General features: G+C 37.3%; 1 protein-coding gene across 9 annotated transcripts in view; it reads left to right on the forward strand.

Moving 5' to 3' along the window:
* Nucleotides 1-22,367, forward strand: part of sec31a (SEC31 homolog A, COPII coat complex component) — a 66,690-nt gene that overhangs the window by 14,819 nt on the left and 29,504 nt on the right. For all 9 annotated transcript variants that reach the window (XM_012960801.3, XM_012960803.3, XM_018092797.2 and 6 more), the window contains 8 exon segments: nucleotides 253-352; nucleotides 5,523-5,684; nucleotides 7,158-7,310; nucleotides 8,047-8,292; nucleotides 11,631-11,705; nucleotides 18,003-18,050; nucleotides 20,021-20,098; nucleotides 21,982-22,057. In XM_012960801.3, the coding sequence (XP_012816255.1) occupies nucleotides 253-352; nucleotides 5,523-5,684; nucleotides 7,158-7,310; nucleotides 8,047-8,292; nucleotides 11,631-11,705; nucleotides 18,003-18,050; nucleotides 20,021-20,098; nucleotides 21,982-22,057 (938 nt within the window).

Here is a 22,367-nt window from a genome sequence, read left to right on the forward strand (position 1 = left end):
ATGCAACTGGCTCTTTCAGATCCACGTGTTAAACATTTAGGTTTCCTCTAATGCTGCTTTGCACCACATTTATCAAAGATCTATGTATCTGGTGTCCTCTTATAAACTTAGTGATAGTGAGCCTTAATTTTCTCTGTTATGCACATCCTATTGCTTTTAGTAGCTTATTGGTTAAATGTCAGACTTTCTAAAATTATGGTATTTCTTTATATGCAATTTACACATACTTGTTTCTCCTTTCACTACTTCAAGAGGAATTTTGGCCATTGCTTGGAGCTTGGCAGATCCAGAACTGCTGCTTAGCTCTGGGAAGGATTCCAGAATACTCTGCTCCAATCCCAACACAGGAGAGGTAAGTGATATTCAGTATGTAACATAACTGTATTTTTCACCTTTTCCTGCCCTGTAACACATACAAAATCTGTGCCACATTTATAAGAACAATTGTCACCAACTTACATTACAAATAGCATCAGTAACTTTGCTGAAAGAGAAGCTATTTAGGTGCCAGTAAAAAATAAAATAAAAGCATTTGGCATTAAAGTGATACTGACACCCACTTAAATTTTTTTTTTTTTTTTTTTTACACCTGATGTTGTGTTTTTATTTGTATCCGCTTTAAATTCCTTAAACTAAATCAGCAAAGTTTTTTCGCTTCATAATTATGGTAGCAGGAATTACAGACCCAGGGAGCAGCCATGTTTGTTCCCCTCTTCCGGGTTTTAGTTTAAATGCCTCCCAAGTGAATAAATATGCCCAATCACAAACCTGCAACGCCCCTTCTGCTTTCAGCCGATGTGTGACAAGCTCAACTGCGTTGTGTAATGGGGAGAGCCCTTAGAAGCAGGCAGGCACGGGAAAGCTTAAGCTGGTCAGCTATTTAATTCTTTGTGGGAAGAGCAGAGAGGGGGGCACAGCCCTTTGACTAGACAGGCAATGGAAAGATCAAGCCTGCCTGCTATCTCATTCACAATGCGATGCTATGGGAGGGAGGGAGGGTTCCTTGAAGCAAATGGCAAGCTGAATCCTCCCAGTTTATGACGTAGTCCTTTTGACAGATTGAGAAGCTACAGTCGGGTTGCCAGACAGTCTGGTTCAGGGTCTTCATTAGGATTTATGTAGAGAAACAGGACTTTTAGGAAAAAACAGTCAACATGACCTATAGGTAGGTTTGGGAGTAGGTTCATATTTTTATAAAAAATGTTTTGCTGTCAGTATCACTTTAAAGGAGACATGAAATAAGAGCATGAATTTATCATGCACCTCAATAAGTGCCGTCTTGTCATACATCTGAGGCAGTAGTACATTTTGCTTATTACCCTTTTTATGGACACAACTTGCTTAGCGTGACTTTCGAAATGAAACAATGTGAAGGGATTTCCACTGGCGACTCCTTTTTGTTGCCAGTGGAAAACCATTTCAGTCGGGTTAGTCACCCACAATAACAAAGATCTATAGCAGCGACTGAATTGCTATGTGGGTTCTTACTGTTAGGGTGAAGACACACAGAGCTACTAGTAGCTGCTATTTTTTCACGGCTACTAAACTCCAGAAAATACCCTGCCATAGACAATACTGAGAACTGCCTCTGCTAAAACACATGCAGAGACGATTATCAGTAAATGATCAGCATTGTCTGTTTTAGTAGCAGTGACAAGTAGTGGCTGCTAGTAGCCCTGAAGACACACTGAGCTACTAGTAGCAGCTACTTTTTTCATGGCAAATAAACTCCAGAAAATACCCTGCCATAGATAATACTGAGAATTGCCTCTGCTAAAACACACGTACAGACAATTATCAGTAAATGGTCACGATTGTCTATCTTAGTAGCCACAACAAGTAGCTTCTACTAGTAGCTCTGTGCGTCTTCACCCTTAGGGGCACATTTACTAACCCACAAACGGGCCGAATGCGTCCGATTGGGTTTTTTTCTGTAATGATCTGTATTTTGCGATTTTTTTTTGGAAATTATCGCGACTTTTTCGTTACCAATACGATTTGCGCAAAAAAACGCGAGTTTTTCGTAGCCATTCCAAAAGTTGCGCAAAATCTGGCGATTTTTTTCGTAGCGTTAAAACTTGCGCGAAACATTGCGCCTTTTAAGTTTTAACGCTACGAAAAAGGCGCGACTTCGCGCAAGTTTTAACGCAACTTTCGGAATGGCTACGAAAAACGCGTTTTTTCGCGCAAATCGTATTGGTAACGAAAAAGACGCGATAATTCCCGAAAAGTCGTAAAGGCGCCGAAAAAATCGCAAAAAATACGAAAAAGACGCAAAATGTTCGTTTTCCAATCGGAATTTTTCCAATTCGAATTCGTGTCTTAGTAAATCAGTCCCTTAGTGTCCACCAATCCAGCCCCTATTCCGTTTAACATATAATAAATGGCATGAGGACATTCCCTGTCTGAAGATCAGTGGGATGAAGCAACCAATAACCTCTGTCAGTTGTTATGTTAAAAACTTTGTTTTTATTGTTTGTTTTTCAACAGGGTAAATCACATTTAAAGCATGTAAGTAAAGTTAGTGTCAGGTTAGGGGCTTAGGAAGGGAAGGGGAGGGTTGGACTCTCGCCTGATTGTTATTATAGGTATAGTCCGTTTATCTTATTTTGGCTCTGACGTCAGAGGTGTTTCTTAAAGCTGTCTGTTTGCATCTGGTGAGGTTGTTGAGTATGTTGATTTTTGTGAAATTTGAGAAATTTTGGAAAAAGCATTTCAAAGCTTCAAATCTACAGCTCCCACTTATCATTAGATACCAAGATAGAACACCCTGAATATGAATGCCAGGGTCCATTAAATAGTTCGATACCCAATGTGCATAGGTTTACCTAAGCGTGCGGCATGTAGGGGCCTCAAAATGAAAATACCCCATATGGTGTAGCATTTCTGTCATTTCAGTTAATGCAAAATTAACACATTTACTGCATTTTATTTTGGGTAAAGCCATAAAAAACTAGGTTTACACCAAAAAACAATATGTTTTTGCAAAGTACACATTTCCCCAAATCTAAAATAGGTACCCATGTCTTTCTAATCCAAAGTACCTAATCTCAGAGCTTGATGAGATTTCCAAAAATCGCCTCAAGGCTTCTACTTTACAGCATCCTACCTCCAAAATACTATTTGGTACCAAGATACCAACATCCTAATAATATACCCCAGGGGTCGACAAAAGTTTGATGCCCAATGTACATAGGTTTACATGTAGGGGGCCCCAAGGTGAAGTTACCTCATACAATATGTCATTTCAACCATTGCAAAATCAACACTCACCACCGAAAACTTTCCTGAAGTTAGAATTTTTTTTTATGTCATTTCTAGCATATGAATTTTCTCACCTGCTAACAGAGCCCCCAATTGCAAATATTATGTGCCGTAACATCCCCTAACTGTACAGAGACCCCCAGAAACCATATATTTGTGGAAAGTACAAATTAAACATGGGTAAGGACATCTTTCTACACCAAACTAAGTTTTTTTTTGCCCTAAAGTTTGCTAAGTTTACTTAGCGGTTTTGAGGACATTTCTGAAAATCACATGAAGTGTTGAAATTTGCCACATTTATCTCACACATTTTTTTACTTACAAGGGCAAATAACCCTAAATATGAATGTCTACTGAACAATTTGATGCCCAATATGCATAGATATATCAAAGTATGCAGTATGTACAGACCCCAAATTAATTTTTGGGAATCAGAATTTTCTCGTAACCTAACTCGGCAATCAAGAGTGTTGTAAAACTGTACAGAAACCCCTGAAAACCATATATGTTTGGAAAGTACCCATTCTGAAAAATTTAACGTGGGTAAAGAAGCCTTTCTACACCAAAGTACTAATCTGCAAAGCTTTAAGTTAGCATTTTTTATGCCATTTCTGAAAATCACCTAAAAATGTTGCAATTTGCCACATTCAGTTTTGCAAACAGAGACCCTAGACTGTGTTTAATGTTTCGTAAGACCCCTTAACTGCACAAAGCCCTCTAGAAAACCATATTTTTGGAAAGTACACATTTTGACAAATCAGACATGGGTAAAGACACTTTTCTACACCAAATTACTAAACAACAAAGCCTTCCTAAACTTAACTCTTTTGATGGCATTTCTGAAAGGCACCTAAAAACTTTGCTATTTGCCATTTTTATTATGTACAATGGCAAATCACTCCAAATATGAACGCCAGAGGTCTGCCGAACGGCTTGATGCCCAATATGCATAGATACACCAAATTATGTGCTTATATACTGACCCCAAACTAAAGTAGTGCATATGAATTTTCTCGCCTGCCAATTCAGCTTCTGCAAACAGAGCCCCCGGCTGCATATTATGTGCCGTGAGACCCCCCAGAAAACTATATATTTTTTTTAAAGGTAGACATTCCGACAAATCCAGAACAGTTAAAGATGTCTTTCTACACCAAACGGCAAAACTACGCTAAAAGAAATGCAACAAACAACAATGCAAGAGTAAAACTGTAATAAAATCACAAAAATGAAATACAATTAGGCAAATCAATGAAATAACAAAATTAATTATTTTGTAGCGTGGTTAGTGGTCAAAATACCTGATCAAATGGTCAAACTATGAAATAAATAGTTTTATGCGATATGTGCTTGGCAGATAAAGCCTTTACTGCAAAGCATGTATCACATACGTGCTTGACATGAAAAGCATTAAAATGTAGTGTTTAAAAACAACATTTTTAAGGGCTTGTACTCACAAGCCTTTGCTTCTGTGCATCTTTCCTGCCTTGTGTTCCATCGCAGGGAAGAGCACAACAAATGCATCCTATTCTTCCTAACATGCTCGTCCTCATTCAGGCACATGTAAGCACCGAACACAGGTGGGATGCAACATGCTGCAGAAGAAAATATTTGTAAGTGCGAGCCCTAAAGCTTGGGAGGTAGTCAGGAGCATCGCTTTGAGACAGTAAGACGTTGCTCCCAGTGGCCTTATTTTTACAGGTGCCCATTTTTACATTTCTGGTCAGGAAAAATGTTTTGGAAACAGAGAGACAGTTTTAATCCATACAGAGCCTCCTGCAGGCCAGCAGTCCCGATGGGGTTACCAAATAGCCAATCACTATTTTGGTATCCCCAAAGATTTATTTTTATTTTTGTGTTGCTCGCCAACACCTTTTACATTGAAGTGTGGCTCAAGAGTAAAAAAAGGTTGGGGATCCCTGCTGTAAGATATGTCATGTATGGGGCTGTATTTAATTTGGCAGTGTGTGTCTGCTGTTCCGGTTGTCTTTGGGGTGATCTGTAACAAGCAGAGCCTTTTTTTACGTGGATTGTACATATTGAGATCTTTTGAGATTTGTCACAGGTGAGTAATTAAAGGGTAAATAAAGCACCAAATATTTTTTTTTTACAGTACATAGAGCCAGTTTGTGACTACCGATCTCTTTCCACATCTTCTGGCATATAGGGGTGAATGGTAAATACTTGGTTCTTCTAGTTTACAGTTTTAGGCATGAAAAACCACTCAGTCTCCACTTTAATCAACTTTTTGCCATTTACAGGTTTTGTATGAGTTACCAACAAACATGCAGTGGTGTTTTGATATGCAGTGGTGTCCTAGGAACCCTGCAGTTCTTTCTGCTGCTTCATTTGATGGTCGCATCAGCATTTACTCCATTATGGGTGGAAACAATGACAGTCTGAGTCAGAAGCAGGCAGACAAGGTAATTCCCAAATGGTATAATATTTTGTAATATAGTTTTGCTCTATTACAGTGTAAATGAGGGGGAGTATCTTAAATAAATATTGGGTTATTCATGAACTTCATTAACTCTACAGCAGAGCATGGTTTATACACTTGACTATATATGACCGATATTCAGCCAGATAATATCACTGCTGGTAGAGAAACCATTTTAGGATGATGGCACATAGGGATATTTGTTGCCCACAGAAAATTTGGCCTACCCATGGAAGACAAATCTCCCAAAACTTCCTTTGCATTGGTTTCAGTGTGAGTCTGTTTACAATAGAAAGGGGCATGGTTGGCTTCAGGCTTCTCTCTGGCAGCGTATAAACACTGAGAAACGTGCCCCATGTGCCGTTAGCCTCAATTAGTTTGTGCAGTAAAAAATACACGTACGCATTTGTAAATAATGATACAATGACTTCAAACGCTTCTGATCCTTAATACATTACACTGTAAAAGACAGAGGGAACTTAAGCCTTAAATGCTTTATAGCGGATTACAAATTAAAAAAAAAAAAAATCTTTAGCATACTTCAGTTATAAAATGTGTACAGTTTTTACAAAAAATTACATTCTTCTGCACTTCAGTTCCCACTTCTCTCCTCTCAAACAGACTTTAGCCTACATAAATCTTAGGTGGCTGCTCTACTTCAACACAAGCTCCCCTCCTCCTAATTCTAAATGATATTGCTGAAAATGCTCCACTTAGTGGTGTATTTGAGAATAGTAACCTAGAAGAAGAAATAGGAGGCAATCAAGTCCCATCTGACTTGAAAAATAACATTAAGTTGGCAAAATAAGGTGGCTGCCTACACACCAATATTCCACCTAATAATACATTTATTGGTTTAAGAATAACATTTTTAGTAGTATAAAAAATATTTGCAGTATACACTGTAATTTAGTGATAAAATCTGTACTATCAAAATCATGATAGAATCCCTTAATGTAAGTATACTTTTGTATTTATTATTGCATTGATCCCTTTTGTGCTATCAGTTTATACAGCACTGCATGCATAAGTAGCACTGTATAGATAAAAATATACATACATTTTATTAAAAGTAAAAGAAAAATAAATCAGGCAGATAATCATTGAGGATCCTCCAGGGTACAGTTACTGAAGTTAGGACTCTTACAGCAACCAAGCCTTTACAGACTATGCTAATGACTGTCCCACATTATGGTTGAACAGTGTGTTCTCATATACAGAAATGCAGGTTCTGTGAGCTGCTTACTTGCAATTTTCCTTAGATGTAAATGTCGGCTCAGACATTAAGCTATCTACTTATCAGGCTAGCAAAAAATTTAAGGAATATGCATTAGGAAACTTTAACAATGCAAGTAATCTCATTATTTAAGTTGATAACGTTATCGGAAATTTATTTAGATCTAGTTGTGGCAACGGTGATTGCTTTTGGAGCTCTGATTTTATCTTTTTCCTGCAGCTTTCTTCATCATTTGGGAACCTGGATCCTTTTGGTACAGGACATCCACTGCCACCACTGCAGCTTCCTCAGCAGCCTACACAGCAAAATACTATTGTTCCACTTAAAAAGCCTCCTAAGTGGATGCGCTGCCCAGTCGGAGCCTCATTCTCTGTAAGTGACAAGCTTTTATGGTCAACAGCAGCATAACAAACACCACCCCCCCCTTCAGTGGAGATGTGCAGGAGCCTGCTACAAGGTGCTCACTTACTTGCTTGCAGTGGTGGGTAGCTTGAAGCATAAAGCAGATCCTGTGATTGTCCTGGCACCCGCCCCCTTTCTCCCATGACCACCCCCCACCACTGCGTTCATTGGCAGATTGCTTTATATACTGTTATTCAGTACTACAGGTATTGAGAAACCTGTTTTCCAGAAAGTTCCGAATTAGGAAAAGGCCACCTCCCATAGACTTGATCCCAGAAATAATTGAACTTTATTCAATGCAAAATAATCCTAATGGGTTTCATTGATGTTTTAAATGATTTTAAGTAGCTTTTATGGAGATCCAAATTATAGAAAAATTCCTTAACTGGAAAACTACAGGTCCTGAGTATTCTGGGTAACAGGTGCCATACCTGTATTTGTATTTTATGGGCTGAACTAAAACTACAGAAAAAATTTAACTATTTAATTTCGCATTGGAACAAAACTTTTCCTGATGGTCAACAAAGTATTATAAATCGTAAAATGTAATCTTTCCGGATGATGAAGTTAGATCTGTAATAAAAAGCAAGTCCTTGTTTGGTTTAACCTTTAAAGTAGAATAAACTTTTACAATTTGGAAGCATTTTGTCTACCCTGGTTGTAATATATACAATCAGGTCCTCAATTCTCTGCTCTGCCATTGCAGTTTGGAGGAAAGCTGGTCACATTTGAGACTGTGAATACACAAACAGCCCAACAGCAGCAGCACCCGGAGGCCGAGCCTCATCATTTTCATGTGTATGTCAGTCAAGTGGTAACCGAGAAAGAGTTCCTGACAAGATCTAACCAGTTACAGGACGTGGTCAGCACTGGTACTTTTATAGACTACTGTCAGAAGAAAGTTGAAGATGCCAAGACAGACTTCGAGAAGGATGTGTGGTCATTCCTAAAGGTTGTTTTTTTAAAAAAAATAATAATAATTTAAACATTTATTTTTCATTACCTTTGCATTTTTTTTTCTCCCTGTAGTTATAAAACAAATAATATTTTAGTTTCAACTTCGTCTGCTTCACAGCTATGGGTATATGCACCTTCTTTGTAATTGAATGAATCATGGTTTGTTCCAGGTGTATTGAATTGGCATACAAACAAACTGGGTTAGGCCCCAAACAGTTATGACAAGCCATAGACAAGTCATACATGTTGGGCAATGGTGAAAGTGCTAAAATAACGCAGTTTGCTGTGCTTTTTACAAAATTGAATTATTAGGTTTAGCATTTTAATTTGTTTTAGTAAAGCATTATTGCTAAAAGAGCACTATCTTAGCAAGTATTTTTTAATAATTCCTGCTCACCAAAAAAGCACTGAGATAATAGAAGTATTTGCTGACTGGATGACACAGTTGTAGTTCCCACACAGGGTTGGTTTTAGAATGGGACAAAACAGCCATTGCCCTGGGCCTGCCGTATCAGAGTATCAGTGCCTTCAGCACAGCAAAGTGAACTATAAAATTATTTGTAATTACATATATACTGTGTAACAATTGTTGGAAACTTTTTGCATAAACAAAAGGGGTATCCTGCACCCTTAAAGCTGATAATGAAGGAACAATGGTTAACCACAACCCAGTGTGCTGAAATTCCCAGGGAAGACACATAAAGTAAAGATGAGCACAATATGACAATAAATTAGCATGAGAATACCTTCTCTATTTTGTATGCACCTAATGAAAGATGTTGTTTTCTATGTAACACTATTTGTATTATGTTTGCTTGTTTGCCAGTATACATTGCCAGGCTATCATTTTGATTTCCTTGTCGAATGTATTTTTTGTACATGATATTTCTGCCAGTTTTAAAGGCAATATTCATTAGTGAAGCAGTTTACTGTTCAGTGGCCACTGTTCTGCTGCTACTGGTGCCATTGGGGTCTATTAGGCTCATGGATTATATGCCCAACAATAATTAAATGTGTATTATATATCCCTTAAATAAGATGCTATTCATGTGCCAAGGTTTAGTATATAGTGCCTAAATAAAGTACCCCCAGAAGTGTTCATGTTTTATTGTTTTACTGTCGTAGAACATGGTCTAAAAGTGAAATGTATTTATTTTTACAACAGATCTATACAGTTTTGTTTATGTCAAAGTGAAAGCAAAGTTATTTTAAATAAGTTACAATGAAAAGACACAAAGTATGTATAAGCATATACCCCCTTATTTAGTAGATACCCTTTTAGAAGCAATTACAGGTTGGAATCTGTGGGTAGGTCACATCTGGACGGCCTTTTTTTTTTTTTTTCGAAGACCAGTGGTACATTCTCGTTGTATTGAGGTTTAGACGTTGTGTATGTTAATAGAAAGAGCAACTAGTAACATCAAAATATGAGTGTTTGAACGTAATTAAAATGTACTGTTGCCCAGCTCTGGTAACACTGGTCTGTTTGCTTTTGAAAATCTACCATAGTTTCTATAAATACCCTGCTGTATAACCATGGGGGCAGCCACTCAAGCTAGGAAAAAAGAGAAAAGGCACAGGTTACATAGTAGATAATAGATAAGTCTTGTAGATTACAATGGTGTTTTATCAGCTATTTGTTTTTCCTTTTTGTAGCTTGAATAGCCGCCCTCGTGGCTACACAGCAGGGTATTTATATAAACTATAGTAGGGTTTCTTAAAGGAACAGTAACACCAAAAAATGAAAGTGTATAAAAGTAACTAAAATATAATGTGCTGCTGCCCTGCACTGGTAAAAGTTGTGTGTTTACTTTAGAAAGTCTACTATAATTTATATAAATAAGCTGCTATGTAGCCATGGAGGCAGCCATTCAAAGGAGAAAAGGCACAGGCACATAGCAGATAACAGATAAAACACTATTGTATTCTACAGAGCTTATCTGTTATCTGCTATGTAACCTGTGCCTTTTCTCCTTTTTTGCAGCTTGAATGGCTGCCCCCATGGCTACACAGCAGCTTATTATATAAATCATAGTAGTGTTACTGTAGCAAACACACCAGTTTTACCAGTGCAGGGCAACAGTGTATTATATATTTATTACTTTAAAACTCTTTCATTTTTTAGTGTTACTGTTCCTTTAAAGGAGTAATGTCATGGGAAACCATGTTTTTTTTTCAAAACACATCAGTTATTAGAGCTTCTACAGCAGAATCCTGCATTAAAATCAATTTATCAACAACACAAACTTTTTTTATATATATTACATTGTGAAATATTTGCATGGCCACAGCCATGTGACCTGTGCTCTGATAAACTTTAGTCACACTTTACTGCTGAGCTGCAAGTTGAACTGATATCACCTCCCTCTCCAACTAAAAAAAACATTTGTTGGTTCAAAAATAAAATTTTAAATGGTAAAGTGAATTATTTGCTATGCAAGCAGTGTAATTTAGAAATAAAAAGTACACCATAAAAATCATGAAAGTGTCCCTTTAAACAAGCATTCAACTTTTATCACTGCAGGTCAACAGTACATTATATTTTAATTACTTTGATATATTTTCATTTCTTGGTTTAACTGTTCCTTTTAAGTTAAATAATTGTAATTGTAAGCTGTGAAATCAGACCATAAGGCTGAAACAATAGACACACTGACATGAAGGCCTGATATTTTTTTGTCCTTTGTTTTTTAACTTATTTATTCATAATGACCTGGAGGTGGGCATAGAAAGTACGGTTTCTATTTTTGCTGACAATACAAAATTGTGCAAAACTACTATGGCTACTAAATCAAATAAACATAGTAAGGTTGAAAAAAGACATGTGTCCATCACATTCAACCATGATGCCTAATATATAACCTACCTAACTGCTAGTTGATCCAGAGGGAGGCAAAAAACCCCATCTGAAGCATCTCTCATTTGCCATAGAGTGCCGTCTTGTATAAAAAGGGTATTAACTCATGGGATGAAAACATAATTTTGCCTCTTTTTAGTTCTCTGGTAAGGCCTCACCTTGAATATGTAGTGCAGTTTTGGGCTCCAGTCCTTCAGAAGGGTATTAATGAGCTTAAGAGAGTGCAGAGATGTGCAACTAAACTGGTAAAGGAGATGGAAGATTTTAACTAAGGTTAGATTTGTTAAATTAAAACTTCATTAAAACAAGGGTTGAATACTTTTTTATATAGGCACTGTATGCATGGAATAGGGAATCTACAGCAAAACATGTAAACTTTCAGACTGCTTTAAATTCAACTTTGGACATTTTATAGTGATATATATGTTGTGTTTTAGATTCATATTATCAGAATATAATTTTACAACAACTTTTAGGTAAATTTTGAAGAGGATACTCGCGGCAAGTACCTTGAGCTGCTTGGATTCAGAAAGGATGACCTAAGCTCTAAGGTAAATGTTAAATGGATGTAAAGAGCTGTTGTCTAATTACTGCAATCATTGTAACAATATTAGTTAAGTAAAGTATACCTGTACTATGCTGAACAAAATACTTTAATATGCTTTCTAATTTTGCTGTGTAAGACTTTAGTGATACCACGAAAGATGTAGGGGGAGTTTAACTGCAATGTTTTGTATTAAAGAAGATCTGCATTCAGTTTAAAAACCATTTGAAGGTGTTTCAGCAGTGGGTGATTTGCTTTATCAAAAAAAATCTAAATATTGTATAAGTATTTATCATTTGCTTTGTGTTTCCTAGCTTTTATAAAAGTATTAGTGATTCTTCTTACCTTTTTAGTGTTACTTAAAGGAACATTTTTTCCAATATACTCTGACCATAAAATACATTATCACGTACCATAGCCTCCTGTTGTGTTATAAAGCTTTTACAAGAAGTCAGCCGAAGACATGGATTGGTACTGAAGGAGGGTTAAATTCTAATTGGTAGAATTTTTTTTGTATAATATTATACTGCACCAACCTAATAAATCTGTGACAGTAACAGTAACAGTAATGGTTCAGGTCTTCAAAGTTCTGCATAGGAGTCACCATCTTGGATTTTCTTAGGAGTGTCACTGATTCCCACATGGTTAGTGTGATCTGTGCAGCTTTTGAGAAGCTAAGCTAAGGGGGTCATTGCAAATCATAAAGCAAAAATGAGGTCCACATGATATAAAACTTAATGCTACAGGGCTGGTTATTACATCATTATTATACTTAGTTCTTTTCTAATACACATTTACCCCCCTGAGGTCTGATGACAGGACAGAAGAAACAACATCAGACGCTATTGTGGTCAATGCAAATTATCAAAAATTTTGTTCTGTTTAAATGTATATATGCCAGGGACACCAATACTCATTATATTTTTTCTCCAATTGATGAACTCCATTCTTTCCTTTTCTTTAGTGAAAAGCAAGAACTGTGATATTCAGGCAGTTTTGATCATTTGTTTTGTGATGTTAAAGACATGTCATTAGTCTCTCTGAGTTGGAGGGTAGGCCTTCTAAAGGTTTATTCAGTAGGGCTTTCATGAATTCCTTTTGGGGTTAATGCCTAATTTGTTGTCTTAAATTATGTTTACTGCCCCCTGAGACAATTCCACCAAATATGTGCCATTGTGCCTGTTTCAGTACAACGTCTAAAGCAGCAGCTGGGTTGTAAGGTTGAACCCATTTGACTATATGTCAAGTTGCAAGGTTTTCTGGGGGAAACTTTTAGTTTAATTAGGAAAACTATACTTTTTTTTCAGGGGAATCTGAGCTTTTTAAACCTTCTATTTTCAATTCTGGAACAAGAGTTAGAGCTCTAAATATCAGAAAAATTGCTAATTTTCATGATATAGAGATTTATATCAGAAAAATATTTAATCTTATGCATGAAAATCCAGTTGGTTTGGAAAACTTCATGTCTTGTGGACTTGCCAATACAAAATATATATGGTTTTAGATATATTTATGAAATTTTTCGGTCAAAACTCCCCGGCAGTAACTTACTGAATTTTTAAAGCACTACAGCAGAAAACTGCATTCTTCCAAAGCCAAAATTTCTTGAAATAGTAGTTTTTTTTCCCAGGAAACAATATATTTTTTAAAAGAACACATTCTGCCGAATCCAAAACAGGTATCTGTCTTTCTACTCCTAATTAAAAAGCATCAAAGCTTTTCTGAACTTAAATTTATTAAAATTCTGAAAAATCACCTCAAAACTTTGCTTTTCACTTTGTAACAGCTTATCTATCTCATATGATTAGGTATCAAGAAAAACATCCTACAAGTGAATGCCAGGGGTCCACCAAACAGTTTGATGCCTATCGTGCATACCATTAGCCCCACCCAAATGGCATCATGTGTACTGCATATATGCCCTCTGTTTGCCAGCAGCATCACATTTTCCTAAAGCAAATAGCAGCTTTCACCCGGTGGCCATTTGTGCATAACTGCACAAAAACCCATAATTGGTGTACATTTTATAAAGAACGTATGCTCACACAGGAAGAACTTACTTTGATAAAAAGTTCTGCTTGGATTGAGCACTGTTACGGTTAAACTGAGCACAGGAAAGGAGATTAGGAAAAAAAATAGGAGCAGACATCTAGAGCAGAGTTTCTATGGGAACCAGCAATGCCACGTCTTCACTGGCTGCTAGACTGGTGGGTGTGTTTAGTAATCTGAGCTGGGAAGAACTGAGCATGCCCAGGAGCCAACAGCCAAGGTAAATTCCTGAGGGAGGGGGCCGAGTGGGTTACAGGAGAAGGAAATCAAAGTGATTAAGAGGATGCTGCAGCCTTACTATTATCTTTTGAACAACCGGCGTGCCGGGTATTTCAAGATTTAAAAGAGGCGTATAGCCACAAAAAATAGGTTAACCACCAAAACCATATTTTTGGAAAGTACGCATTCTGTCAAGTCCAAAAACTGCACAGCGATGCTAATTGTTGCATTTTTTATAAATTTTCAGAAAATTGTAACTGTAGAGATTTCAGTAGAGGTAAAGGTTGCAAAGAAAAATGTAATTTGCGTATGCTACAAACCACCTTGTATAAATGTGAGGAGAATTACTATTACTATTACTACTATTGTACTCTCCAGCATTTGCTTGTGTGAGCATTTAGATAATAGTGATTGAGATTGTGACAGAGACAACTCTATAAGGGAGTAACTAAAGTACTACATTTCATATGTGCAAACTTTGCCAGTATAAGGTAATCTCTGCAATATATCAGCTGGCAAAAGTTGAAATGGAAAATGGAATATCTTTAAAATATTGCCTAACAAGTATACATCTTGGTGTATTCCCCTTATAAGCAAGGAAAGACATTACAGAGCAAAATTTTTATGTTTTTATGAAAGTGTTGGCGTTGAGGTTGGTAAGAAAATGTGCTTAACACTTTTCCTGCCAAGCACATATGTGATATGTGGTTGCAGGAAAGCTCTAACCACCAAGCACGTATCACATATGTTAAAGCTGTCTTTGCAACGGTGGCAAAATCCACCGTCAGAGGTGCCCCCAACTCCCTTGACAATGAGCCAAAGGGGCTGCCAACTCGGTCCTGTGATCATCGCAGGACCCGACTTCTAACAGCAGACACGATCGCACTCTTATCTGCTGTTAGAGCTTCCTCCTCCAGCCCCCTAAAGCGCTTCCCATGCACTTCCTCCCTGTGATCTTGGGACCCTCATTGCTGGAAAGTCCCTCCTGCTCACTAAAAAGTTAAGTGGCCTTTTTTTTTTTTTTTTTTTACACATTAACACACACATTTTCATGCATTTACATACATACACAGTGCACGCTAAGTTAGGTGAAAAAATTTATATGCACTATTTCATTTGGGGTCCATAAATAAGCACATACTTTGATGCCCAGTATGCATAGATTTACCAAAGTATGTGGTTATCTATGGACCCCAAATGATATAGTGCATATAAATTTTCTCACCCGCCAATTTAGCAGGTCTTACGGCACTGCATATTATGTGCTGTAAGACCCCCTAACTGTACAGAGACCTCCAGAAAACACTATATTTTTGGAAAGTAGACATTCTGACAAATCAAACATGGGTAAGGACATCTTTCTGCACCAAACTATAACAACAAAGCTTTTCTAAACTTAGCAGTTTTGATGACATTTCTGAAAATTACCTAAAAATATTACAATTTGCCACATTTATCTAGGTTACTAATCATGAAATTAGTACACACAGTGCACACAGTATATTTTAGGGTCTGCAAGTGCCATGTACTTTGATAAACCTATGTATATTGGATATCAAACTGTTTGGTAGACCTCTGGTGTTCATAATTAGGGTGTTTTATATGGTTACCTAATGACCCGTAGAAGATAAGACGGTGCAAAGTGAAAGTTTTTAGGTGAATTTCGAAAGTTTAGTAAAAATTTCCAATTTTGGCAAAGTTTTGCGCATGGTACTTTGGAGTAGAAAGACACGTATATTATATTTTATATTTGGGGGAATGTGTACTTTCCAAAGATATGTTTTTGTGGGTGATCATACTTTTTTATTGCTTTACCCCACAAAAAAAAGCAGTAAATGAGTTGATTTTCCAGTAAGTGAAAAAACAGATATCATAGATCATATGGGGGGCATTTACATTTTTGGGCCTCTACATGCCATCTTCTTAGGTAAACCTATGCACATTGGGCATCAGACTGTTTTGTGGCCCCAGGGGTACATAATTAGAGTATTTTATCTTGGTACCTAATAGTATGTGGGTGAAAGGATGCTGCATAAAATAATTCATGTTTCTGATGTGTGTTTATATTATGGAAAATATTATTTTTCTTCATTTTTTAGACATATAAAATCCTTTATCTTGTTACAGAAGTGGAATTACACAATAATTCTACTCTATTCTCTATATTTTGAAAGCTTAGGTTGTCCCGGAAAAAAAAATGAAATCTTGTTTTCCCAGTTAAACTAACAGGCAAGCTAAAATATGATGGAGAAGGATATTGCAGAAGTAAAAGGAATGCAAAATTATTTTTTAAATATTTAAATAGTAAAAAAAATTATGCTAGAGTGGGACCCTCATTATCACAGGGGGTCACTTTGTTGATGAGAACAGGGAAAAATCAAAACTTATTTTTCATCTGTCTACACAACTGAGGAACCAGCTATTGAAGGCTTTCTTTCTAATAAATCCAATTCTGTAATATATCTGATGCATGGGTCACTCAGGAGAAAATTCAAGAGAGACTTGAAAATGTAAAGGTAAACAAAGGTCCAGGACCAGACGATATTCATCCCAGGGTATTAAACAATGTTAGTTAGCTCTGTGATTGGAAAATTTCTTCACTTATTTTTTAGGGATTCATTGAGGTCATTGAAGATGTTTTTTTCCCATAAAAGTGATCAGTGCAGAAAAAGGCTACCCCTTTTGGATGGAGGAACAAAACTTTCATTTGAAGCAACATAGGTGGTTTTTCACGATATAGGTGGCAATACACTCTACCACTTGTCGTAGGAAAAAGCGTTCATCACTCTACAAACATTTAAATCTGCATTTTCAGATATGCTGGTAAAAACAAAGGATTTATTTACCCCATCTGATGATTCCTTATAAAGATTACAATGGTTGGCACCTTCAAAGGTGCCCAATCAAAATTTACATTCCAGCCAAGCCTTTCACTGATATGTCACCTCGTCTCCCACCATACACGCACAGATTATAGTGCATGTATGGTGGGAGATAAAGTTAGATAAATCCCGCTAAAGTAGAAATCATGGAGTTGTCAAAGTATGCTATAGTGTAAAGGCTTGTTTTCACTGGGATCAAACTTTTCATCAAGGTGACTATAACACACTAATAAATATGCCCTTGGTGTACACATTCAGGCAGGTAAAATTTTCCTTTTATCCACCAATCTCAAACTTCAGGTCTCAGGTTGCCAGATCGGAAAGAGTTTAATCAGTGCTAATTTTAATTCAGCTTCAGATATGTTTTTGGTTGTTTGGGCCATGTAGCCTCGCCAAACAAAAAAGTCACCCTCCACCTATGCAGGTGCCAAACTGAAAACATCATGTCTGCCTGCCCAGTCCTGCCCAGAATACATTTGAAAGCCCTACCATAACTACACATATTGCGGAGTGGGTGGCAAACTGATTAATTTTGATGTATATAGAACACTTCTACAACTTGTGGTAGGTAAATCAAAATTTTGTATAAAGAAATAAAACCTGAAAAGCCAGCAAAACAAAAAAGGTGGAAAGGCAATGTATAACATAGGTGAGGTATATGCACATTTGTTAACTCAAGGGTGGCGGGTTTAAACATGGGAATTATTGTGTCATAGGAACTTTGGGCCCTATGGGTGCCACTAATGTGAGACCACCAAAGACACTTTCTCGTCTTGTAATGATAATCTTCGGTCATCCCCTCCTAACATATATATGTTTGTACAGTAGAATCACCTGATAAACTTGCTTTTGCCAAATGGCTAGGGATGGTGTTTTCTGAGCATTCAATTGCAAGGCAATGTATCTTTGGCTGTGGTAAAGAGAAGAGCCAATAGTGTTCTCTCTGCTCAGATAGGAGTTAGGTCAGCAACCTGGTTGGTTTTATTTGGACTTTCAAATAGATACTTAACCTAAATGGCACAAAAATTAAACTTGTTCTTTCAATTTGAGATTAAGCAACATCTTTTAATTTATGGTATATGCCCCTTAAAAAAAGAAAACTCTTTATATGAAGTGTACTTAGTTTTTCATGTGACATTTGTTTCTTTATCTAGATTGCATCTGTTATGGGCAACGAATATGCAACAGATGGTGATCATGAGGTAAGAATGTTAGAATGCTAGAGTTGTTTGGCTTAAAGAGCAGTTCTGAAGTCGGGTCATGAATTTTTCAGTCCAGGGGTCAACACTTAATTTATGTTGCTCTGTCTTGATTATTTAGTTTGCTTTTTGAATTTTCTTTTTATAAGCTAATAAAAAAAAAAACACACAAATACAAGAATATTGTAGAAATGATACCTATATTGGCTAACAAATTGCAATATTGTAATATATTGCAAGCTTTCGGAGTTCTAAGGCCCCTTCGTCAGGCAAAATACTAATGAAAACTGGAATGGCACAACATTATACTGTTATATATATATATATATATATATATATATATATATATATAAAATTAGTGTCATGCCTGCCAGGGCATTGTAAAGGGTTAAACACTACCAACATCAGGTCTCTGGCTCACACAGAGACCCTTAATTAAATAATAAGTAATTAGTAATAATGCACATTGCAGGGCTATAGATAATATTCATAAAATGCATATGTAAGGTATAATTAGCATAGGACAGGTAGAGTATGGCACACACAGGCAGCATAGGGCAGGCAGAGTATGATACACACAGGCAGGGTAGGGCAGGCAGAGTATGGCACACACGGGCAGCATAGGGCAGGCAGAGTATGATACACACAGGCAGCATAGGGCAGGCAGAGTATGATACACACAGGCAGGGTAGGGCAGGCAGAGTATGATACACACAGCATAGGGCAGGAAGAGTATGGCACACACAGGCAGGGTAGGGAAGGCAAAGTATAGCACATGCAGGCAGCATAGGGCAGGCAGAGTATGGCACACACAGGCAGGGTACTACAGAAATCTTTAAAGATCATGTCTTTCTAGACCTAAGATGCCTTTTGCAATGAAGATACATTGATTTGCTTACATGTAGAAATTAAGATAAGTTCATTTTTGTAGATGTTAACTTTGGATACTGTCTAAAGGTGTGGAATTCTTTGGGGTTTAATTTTATACTGATATCTGGCCATACGCAGGCAGATTTTAGCTGCAGATTTTGCTCCTTCAGTCTGTGTATGCAGCTACCTGCCTATATATGGCGCACTCCTATGGGCCTATCCGAGCAATATCTGGCCAATCAATTAGATAGAGAAATCTTGACAGAGCAATGGCCGCATCAGCTTGTTCAGATCAATCCAATATCTGCAACATCCACTGGGCATATTTGGGAAAGATCCACTCGTCCTTATGTAACTTGTACCACTACCATTTTTAGTTTGGGGGTTTGTGACGGGCAGTTTTTTAAGTTAGAGTATGCGATAAGGGATTGGTGAGGGCGGCTTGAGGCAGGCCAGTTAAGGGGGCTTTTACAGCTGAGGGGGGTGTAGTTCTCCTTTTAACATATGTACTGTATAGGCAGCTTAACAGATGAACAGATATGTAGGAGAGCAGGAGAGATTGTAAACACATTTAAGCATGTTTTTCTGAAAATAGTAAAACATTTGTATTATGTTAATATGAGAGAATTGTTTCTAGAACCACCGCACCAAGTGGCAAGGGCCCCCAAGGGTGTGCGCCACACCAATTAGCCTGCACCCCCCACTCGTGAGGTGGAGGGTGCTTTATGTAAGTCATGAAAGGTAGAGTAGGTACGTGCCTAGTGCCCCTCAACATTTGCGCTCTTGACACATGCCCTGGTTTCTAGCCTAGGAGTAAATATTATGCAAAATTATGTTATAAATCCCATTAAAAGACTTAACACATTTTCTCTCTATCCTATAGTAAAATGTTCTTAGTGGTACATGCCACTAAATTGTTCAATTTTCATAAATTTGTTTAAGCTTTGTATACAATACCCTCAGTTGTAGCTTATCTGAAGAAAATAATAATTGCTTAAAGTAACATTCCTGCCTTAAACTTCAATGTGTAAATACATTATTTTACACATTTGTCGTCATGAGTTTTTAACTCTTCCAAACTCTCTTATAAAAACTCTTTAAAGGCTGAGAAAGACTCTGACCAAGCTATTGCAAGTGATGAGGAAGAGAGACAACATTCAGAGGATAATTTCTTGGCGGAGGTAATAATTTCTTTCTTCCTGTGTTCAGATATATTCATGTGCTTCTTTGTGCCTTTCTGTTGCTATGCGTTTGACTGGAGTTGATAATCTGCAGGTGTTGTATTGTTTTTTTTTAACTTGTAAGGACAAATGATATGAATGGCATAATTGTGCTTTATTTGTAAGATAGGATCCTACCTATTTCAGATTAAGTAGAGCAGGGGTCTCAAACTCGCAGCCCGCGGCCATTTGCGGCCCTCGGTACAATATTTTGTTGCCCGCAACAACGCCTTCTCAAAAGCAATGAATGGATCGCGATTTTTATTGCGATTCAAGGGATAATGCAAGGCACGGCGTGCGGGAGCTGCTGATTGCGGAAATTACGTTATGCCATCATAACAGTTATTATGGGAAGACGTTCTGTGTGCACAATTAGCTGCTAAGGAGCTAATTGTGCACACAGAACGTCTTCCCATAATAACTGTTATGATGGCATAACGTCATTTCCGCAATCAGCAGCGCCCGCCGTGCCTTGCATTATCCCTTGAAAGCCAATTTTTTGTGAAATCCCTTATGCGGCCCAGCCTCATCCCAGCCTCATCCTGACTTTGCCTCCTGCGGCCCCCAGGTAATTTGAGTTTGAGCCCCCTGAAGTAGAGCATGGGATAATGTGTATATAAAATATATTTTCCGTGTGATAGTTGAAGTGACCCTTAGTCTGACCTAAAAATAGAGCAGTAGGAAAGAGTACCTGTATCTGTTTACCACCATTACTTCGTTTGATGTATGTAAAAAGCTTAACTGAAACAGTGGTAATTAGTGTGGCAACTACTTATGTATACATTCCATTCCCAATGTAAGCCTTACGTTGCGTTATTTGTGGCACAGGGGATAAACCTTAAAACAATTGCTTTTTGTTACACCAGGCTAAATTTCTTCGTAAAACCACTAATAATTTTTAGTGAAAAACCACCTGCATCATCGGTGACGAGCGTGTTTCATAAATCATTAGCCTTGAACAAAAATCACACTGGGCAGCTTACCTCTCTAAACCACTATGAGTGAGGTAACTGTCCAGCGTCCATCCCCACTTATTTTGTAGATGTGCCTGTCCGACCCCTTGGCAGACGTCTGACGAGAGCAGGTTGGGTGCAGGAATGTAAGCAATATGGGTCAGCTGGGTTGGGAGAACATGGTTAGAGATGTGCATTGACCAACTTCTCGTCAACCTGGGCATTACTATGATTAGATCTTTTAACCCCCCACCCAAATATTTTTTTTTTTGGTGAGGAGAACACTGTTTGCAAGCCATAATTTCAGACTAGTTGCTAAATTGCTGTAGAAACTACTGGGTTGCCATGCCTTGCATCGTCTGGTTGGGGTTAAAGTACCAATACCAGTGCCTATTTAACTGTTGCAATATATATAAAATATAATGAATCGAAAAAGAAAAAATGACATGTAATGTTTAACCACTTTGCAATTTGCATTAATTCAACTTTTTCAATAGTTTTAAAGTTATATGTAAATTGAACTTCAGCTGAAAATTGTATTTGTTGCTTTCTGCGCTCCTGGTTTTAACTTGGATCTCCGCTCTCCTCCAGCGACTACTCTCTCTCTGTTTCTTGTACACATCTTCATGGCTTTTAAATTAGCTGCATGATGCTACATTGTTTCAGTTGTCAGAATTACCAGTTCAGAGAATAGCAAGAAATAACTTTCTTTTATTAGGCAAAAGTATAAAGTATAAAAGTATTTTTTTATTTACATCACCTTTTTACAGCTTTTTTGGGTATTTAACAATTTTTGAATATTAGTACTGTACAACTTTTACTCCATTACCTATTTTACATCACTATAAAATTTACATTTAATTTGTGCTTGCTTTCCTTCTTTCTAACCAGGTTTCCAAAGATGACAAAAGACAGAGTAGCGGATCAAACTCCCCTGGAGAATCATTGAATATATTGGTTAGCGGAGGTAACTGAAAACCTTATTTGCTATGGAAAAGGAAAATATTTTGTTTCTACTTGCTATGGAAATGCACAGTGGAGGCTGGGGTTTTTTTTTTTTTTATTCTTTAATAAAAAAAAGAAAATATAGGCAACCAAGGGCCGCCCCCCAAGACACTGGCCCTCAGATGCCTTTTTATAAATATGCCCATGAATCTGTTAGAGTTGCCCCAAAGTGGGACTCTTTGAGAGGACATAAAGGGATTAGCTTTGCATTTTTTTTTAAGAGCGATGGGCCAAACTCTATATGTTTATCGGGACTGGTTCAAAATTGAAAT

The sequence above is a fragment of the Xenopus tropicalis genome, chromosome 1 (assembly GCF_000004195.4).
Source record: "Xenopus tropicalis strain Nigerian chromosome 1, UCB_Xtro_10.0, whole genome shotgun sequence".
NCBI classification, from domain to species: Eukaryota; Metazoa; Chordata; class Amphibia; order Anura; family Pipidae; genus Xenopus; species Xenopus tropicalis.